Here is a 7341-nt window from a genome sequence, read left to right as displayed (position 1 = left end):
CGATATGTCAGTGCAAGTTGTTTTCAGTTTGGACAGCTCTTACATTATGTTTAGTCTAGGACTAGTCTAATCCCTGTCCGGGAAATTGACGGAGAGTAGTAAATGAGACAGACATAATTTTTCAAATTTATTGTGTCATCCTCAAACAAGTAGAAAATATATATATATTTAGTCTAAATCAAGCGAAAGCCTATTAAAACAATTCAATTAAATTAAAAGCATTGCACAAAGTCTATGGCTCGGGGAAATAAAGCTTTTGCCACCGAAGAGGCATCTACAGATTTTAAGGCTCATCAAGCGTTTTTAAATCACAATTCATTATGGTTTCAGATCGGCATAAAAAAAGGTTTTTTACAGAGCCTAGTAACAGCCAGACTAATGTGATAACCATTTAGCAACACACTGCGGTTGAATGTTAATAGAATCAACTGAAGGAAGCACAACATACAACTGTAATTAGATTCAGCACTAAACGCAAGACCCCAGTCAAAGGTTCTCAAACTCTAAAAAACATAAAATGATCGGTCAATAAAAGTGGAGATGACACAAGTTTGACTGTGCTATTTTGTTCAAACAGTACTTACCATGTTTACAGAGGCTGATTTGACCACTGGCCTATTATAAACTACTACAGTATTCACAAAAAGTAAGTTTAGAGGGTTGCAAGCAAGTCAAATAAATGTTCACCAGAAAACAAAAAAATCTGGAACATAATGAGACAGCATAGAGCTTTAAAATCTGTGAAATGTCAATTTCATATCACACAATAATGATCACTCACTCACGTAAGGGTAAAATTCATCATTACTATAAATACAAACTTATAAAACGCTTTAAACTACTAGTGAAGTATAAAGGTATATGTACAAACTGAACACTTTTCCATCATTCATCTCAATGTCAATACATGCGAATATAATGAAGATATTGAATGTCTTGCTAAGGGGTGCAGTTATAAAGTACCAGTAATAGTGCTGTGTATTCATGCACAAATATTAGAATAAACCAAACTCAAATTATACACACACTGTAATAAATCATCAATGATTATTTGATAGCATCTCATTCTGTCCCATAAATCAAAAGTTTTCAAAAATGATAAAAAAGGACTCAATGACAGAAACAAAGCAAGAAACAATGACAGACCATGTAACACTTTCAGATTACGAGCTTTTTACGAAGTTTTTTAAATGTATTAAGCAATTCAAAGTCTCATTTGCCTCCAAGCTTACGATCATCTTTGATAACCAACTGTTTGATGAATTTATCTGATGGACAAAAATCTTGAACGAATAAAAATAAAATCGTAACTGTCCATGTTTCCACTGAATACTAGAAAATACTCGAAAACAGTCCACTTGAAAAATGTGTAAGCTGTAAAATAGTCACGTCGCCAAAATAATCTTCCATACATGATGAGTTCTAGTTTTTAAGGATGACCCACATTATGGCAGTCAAAGGGACTACAGGTCACAAACCGTCCTGTTAGATGTACTGTGTGCTGTATAACAGGTATGTATCCATCTTCAGTATGTGTTAAGGGTAAGCATGGATTTCTACAATAAACCACTACATGATAAAAACATTGGGAATGAGAGTTAAAACACTTTTATGTTATTAAATTTGAAAATTTCATTAGAAATATTTGGTCTCACTCCTACTGAACTGCTACACAAATAAGGTGGCTGGTTTCATTTTTTACACCATTTTTTAAATACGTCATGTTAATTGGATAAAGCGATGCATTCATATTCCATTGCGATGAGAACCGTAACATTCAATGCAATACTTTGGCACGGAGTTCTCCAAATTACTTTAAATGATAAAAAAGCACCCCTTAAAAAACCATAACCGATCCAACATTGAGGCTTTGAATAAGATGTCTTTGCGAGAGCAAAGTTTAAGGTGCAGAAAATTGGTTGCATGACATTGTCAAATTGATTCAAGGACTGTTGCAAGATTTGATGAAACAATCTTGTCAAACCTTAAATGAAACTATGGGTGCAGTGAAAGAGGGCGTGTGGGCATGAAATTTCAATGGGGACATTTAAACCCATTGCTCAAAATCTAGATCACTGATCCTCAGATGCCGACAATGCTTTTCGAACGCTATGTGGAGGCTCCCAGGAATCGCTATCATCCGTGTCCTCATCATCATCGTCTCCATCGTCTTCTCCCATGGCGGAAGGTCCTTGCTCCTCAGCGGCCCTTTCATTTTCACCCTGTGACTCATCTTCATCCTCATCTGCATCTACACTTCCCATTTTATCTTCAAATGGGTTGGTACCCATTTCCTCCTTCCGATGGATCTCAGCAAACCACTCTCTCACCTGCTCATAGCTCATGTTAGACTTGGCGACAAGCTCATCCAAGTCTTGTTCGTTCAGGAACTTGTGCTTTAAATAGTACTCCTTCAAAATATCTCTTCCAGACTTGAACTTGATCGGCAGCGACTTCTCCGTTTCTGTGGACTTCTTCGGTTTTCTAGTACGGCTTCTTCCCCAACCCCGATTTCGAATCCTTCGCTTTCTGTTTTTGTTGCCATTCACGTTACCGCTCTGATAGTAAAAATACCACTTCAAATTGCCGTTTTTCCAGGCGTAGCGCGTGTCACCAAACCAATTGACGATGTAGGAACGAGGCAGTCCACTTTCTTCAGCCAACTGATCGTATTCTTCAGCCGAAGGCCACTGGGTGCGAACAAAAGCAGTTTTGAGAACATGTAACTGCTCTGGAGTTTTCTTACTAACCTTTTCTTTGCTCAGTCTTTTCCCACCCGGTGGAGTCTGGCTGCGTTTTTTCTGGGACGTTTCACCATCTGCTTTTCCCTCCAGGGAATCGGCTGCCGGGGTTTTCCTCTTTTCTGTGAACCAGGCGTCAATTTCTCGCCTGGTGAGCTTCGTCTCCGCTCTTAATCTACTGAGCTCTTCATCAGTTGGTGTGTCACATTTCTGAAAGCTTTCCTCTAGGACCACCAATTGCTCTGGGGTCTTTTCTTTAAACTTCTGAAGAGTAAAGTCTGGAAATGTGTTCCAGGTCTTGGCCCTCGTCTCCTTCTCCTTGATGGGCGATGGCGTTGGAGACTGGGGCGTTTCATCACTAGAATCGATGACAATGGTGGTGCTGCTATTACTCCTGGGATGGTCACTAGCAAGGAAAGCATGGCTGTTCTTAGAATTGCGCTGGTTGTATCGAGTGTCGCTGAACCACTTCTTAATTTCTCCTTTAGTTAGATTCGTTAACTTCATTAGTCTAGCTATCTCAGCATCAGACGCAAACTGATTCTTCAGATAGCTAGCTTTCAATTCAGCCAGCTGTTCCTTAGATTTCTTAGGTCGCAGGCCGAAGTGGTCTGCACTGAGAGCAGAGTTCTCCTGAGGCGTCAACGATGGTGGCTGGATTGTGGTTGCTCTTTTTGTTTCACTAAGGGCAGGACTTGTCTGATTGGTTGTGAACTTGGGCGTCTGGCTTTGAATGGGCATCCCTGCAACGGTCAAGGTTATTGGGGTGCTGACTGGGAGGCTGTTTGCCGTGCCGACTTGTGTCAAAACCAAACCTGGCTGCCCCACAATCTGGCAGGTCTGAAGAATGGACTGCAGGCCATTAGTGGTGGACAGATGATGGGCCGGGATGACTGTGATGGTCTGGGGTACGGTGTGAACTGTGCCGTTAAATTGCTTCCTTCTTGCTTCTTCAACCTCCTCCGGGGTCCAGCTGACTCCGTGCTTCAAACGCTGAGCAGAAAACCAGATCTTTATCTGCTCCTCGCTGAACTTGGTCTGGGCGGAAAGTCCCATGATCTCAGCCACTGATGGGTAAGGAAACTTCTTGTAAGTGTTGATCAGGACTGCATTTGTGTCCATGGCGGCATTGTAGGTGGGAATACTGCTCACGGGTATGAGTAGTTGGGCTTGGGCGTTCTGCTGGGCCTGCAAGGCGGAAAGTACCTGAGCCAGGCCGGCCGGAAGAACCGTTGCAGGGTTCATTATCAGCTTCTTTTGATCCGCTACCACAGGATTTGAAATATTGACAAGGACGCTGGGCTTTACGGATTCAGTGAGCAGTGGACTCATTAGCTCTCCTGTCATGGACGAGCCCATCACAGACGCTTCCAACGGCTCCAGTTCCATCTCACTTTCAGGCACTATTTCACTTTCGCTACTGCCTTTCAGAGACATGGCTATTCTCTTGGGTTCAGACTTGCTTTTCATTTTCATTATAGGAGTCTTGCTGAGAGAAATGCCAGTAACTGAGGGATCATCACTATCTTCCATTTCTGTCTGCACACAACCACTCTCGGCAGTCAGATTAGAGACTGGCTGCTCTAGTGATGTCTGACCTGAGCTTTTTCCTGAAGAACGACAGTCTTCACTTGAGAAATGGCACCCATCATACTCTGTAAAGACAGTGACAGGACATTTAAAATCACTATTTACTATTTATAGCAAGTGCTCAATCTGTAAAGTACTTTTGACCCCTATAAAACAAAATGAAACAACACACCAGGGCTATTCATTTCATTTCTTAAGGGAGCCACATCCAGAAATGTTTAGCTACAACTTTGCAAATATCTGCTTCTGCTTTAAGGGGACACTCCACTTTTTTTGAAAATATGCTCATTTGCCAGCTCCCATAGAGTTAAACATTTAATTTTTATAATTTTGGAATACATTTAGCCGATCTCCGGGTTTGGCGCTACCACTTTTAGCATAGCTTAGCACACTTCATTGAATCTGATTAGACCATTAGCATCGCACTCAAAAATAACAAAGAGTTTTGATATTTTTCCTATTTAAAACTTGACTCTTCTGTAGTTACATCGTGTACGAAGACTTTCGGAAAATAAAAAGTTGCAATTTTCTAGGCCGATATGGCTAGGAACTGTAAAATGACTGCAGGAGGCGCAATGATATTACGGAGTGCCTGAAAATAGTCCCCTGCTATTGAAAGTTCCTAAGGGGACTATTTTCTCCTGCAGCCATGTTACAGCAGCCAAGTCCTTGATTATTATGCCAGTTTGAGAGTATAGTTTCTAGCCATATCTGCCTAGAAAATCGCAACTTTAATTTTCCATCAGTCTTAGTACACGATGTAACTTCAGAAGAGTTTTAAATAAGAAAAATATCGAAACGTTTTAGTTATTTTTTTGCGCGATGCTAGTGGTCTAATCAGATTCAATGGATTATGCTAAGCTATGCTAAAAGTGGTAGCGCCAGACCCGGAGATCAGCTGAATGAATCCTAAAAAGGTAAATAAAATCAAATGTTTAACTCTAGGGGATGATATTAACCGAATGCTTTCAACACGTATTATCCGTTCACCAAATATTTTGGCTTAAAATCCGCTTAATTCCAGCATCAGGTTTGTTGGCAGAATGCGTTAAACGCCGACAGCGATTTTTAAGACCTTTAAGTTTCAATCGTCGAACTGCAAAAGATTTTTTACCCTGTTTAACAAATTACCGAATATATCAGGATATTGATTGAATTTTTGAGCTTTTTACGTTCATTCAAAAAGTGTCAGCTAATAACATAAATGTAAATATTGTGTTTTTTTCTAATTTTCAATAAACTTTCACTAGTTAAAAATCTTGTTCAACACTGCTGTATTAAACTGTAAGTGAATGCAAACACAAAAACAACCTGTCACTTGAAACATTATAGAGTTATATCTACACTAATTTTTGGTGATTTGAGGTGAATTTTGAGGTGAACCTCACCCGTCTCTGTTTCCATGGGAACTACTGCTCCCTCCATAGGACCGTCTGCCATACTCTCAGCTCCATCATTCCCTTCCAGGGCCTCCATGTCTGGATCTTGGTCTATGACATCTGACGGAAGCACCATGCAGGGCGTTGTGGATTTCCTTCGACTTGACATTGTGCTTTTGATTGTGAAAACAAATAGACTGATCCGAAAGCTTCAGGATGTTGAATTTACATGCTAAATGCTGGTCCCGTTGAATTTAAGTTCAACATTTTGGAAAAGAGAGAGAGAAACAAAAACATACAGGTCAGAAATGTGAAATCAAAATGTATCATTCGGATAGGAACTTACAGAGATTTATAACATTTGTTTCTTCTGTGTCAGTGTAACTTTTTAAACCGTTCAAGTGTTATTCTTAACCATGGCTTGTTTCATTATACTAAAAGCGTATGGTTTGGGGGAATTGATAACTATTTGTATTACCATAGTCTGATCATGGTTCAGTTAAAATCACTGTAGTAAAACAATTGTTAATTTCCCTATGGGCTCATTATTAGTTCGAATAAATGGGTCTGAAAGAGTTTGAAATATTACAAAGAAGTGATTGATTACTATTTGGATTACCATAGTTTTACAACAAATACCATGGTTGATATGTGGTAACTGTAGTAAAATAACCACAAAGGATCACTGAACAATATTCAGGCACAGACTTAAAAAGTGCGTCTGAATGAGTTTTAAACGTTACCAAAAAAACTACTCTGGTAATACTATGTTAAACATATGGCATCAAATGGTAATAGTACGTTGATAAATACACTGGTATGGAAAGATTAGCATACATCGTCGCAGACAGTTTTTCAAGAATACACAATACACTACTTAAACACCACGGTGGTACTTTTTGTAGTCTGTTGAGATAGACTGTAACTCACCGCCGGGCACCCGCTCGATGATGTCCGCGGGGTTCAGATCGCAGCTCGGGGTGCGACTAACCGCTCGGCTGCAGGAAGAGCGGAGGCGAGATGGACCGAGACCCGTCGCACGTACAGGGTAAAGAACACAGACTGGACCGGGCAGATGCCACGCCGATCGGATTATTCTGTCTGTGAGGTCTCTACTCCTCTAATATTCAAGCTGGTGGACAGCGAAGCTGTTTTTATGAGTCTCAAACTCACAGTAATACACAAAAATATCTGCGCTCATTTTAATGGCAGTTTTTAACGATCAGGCGTCACCGCTGTCAGTGGAATACGTCCTGACGTCATCGCCAGGCGACTCCCCACCGTCACGTAAAATCGTCGATAAATCGCTAAATGTAGATACTAAATAAACCAGTCAACTCATGTAGGACTCAGTTTTAGTTCAATGCACACACCTGTACCACATTTTGACTTTATAAAGTATGTATTGACTGGAAAACTATACCAATGCCTACAGATACGTACACCCCCCAAAGAATGAAACCGACCAATCAAATTACGAGTTTAATCACGTGACCGTCATGCGTCTCCTGAGAGATTCAAATGGAAATTTCCCTTTTTTCCCAACTTAACACACTTTAAATGATTTAGATTTCGTAAGAACCAGAATGAGATAAGACATAACACCACCGAATTTCAGTACTTTAGGTGTA

General features: G+C 40.3%; 1 protein-coding gene across 1 annotated transcript; it reads right to left on the bottom strand.

Moving 5' to 3' along the window:
• Positions 1-102: 102 nt before the first annotated feature.
• On the bottom strand, positions 103-7295 carry LOC135789052 (zinc fingers and homeoboxes protein 1-like). Its single transcript, XM_065298642.2, has 3 exons — positions 6641-7295; positions 5720-5949; positions 103-4396 (listed from the first exon to the last, which is right to left on the bottom strand). Exons 2-3 carry the CDS (start codon positions 5877-5879, stop codon positions 2073-2075), a joined length of 2484 nt encoding a protein of 827 aa, XP_065154714.1. The 5' UTR covers positions 5880-5949; positions 6641-7295; the 3' UTR covers positions 103-2072.
• Between the last annotated feature and the right edge of the window lie 46 nt (positions 7296-7341).

This window comes from Paramisgurnus dabryanus, chromosome 13, assembly GCF_030506205.2.
Source record: "Paramisgurnus dabryanus chromosome 13, PD_genome_1.1, whole genome shotgun sequence".
In the NCBI taxonomy this organism is placed as follows: Eukaryota; Metazoa; Chordata; class Actinopteri; order Cypriniformes; family Cobitidae; genus Paramisgurnus; species Paramisgurnus dabryanus.
This window is presented reverse-complemented; position numbering and strand designations above follow the sequence as displayed.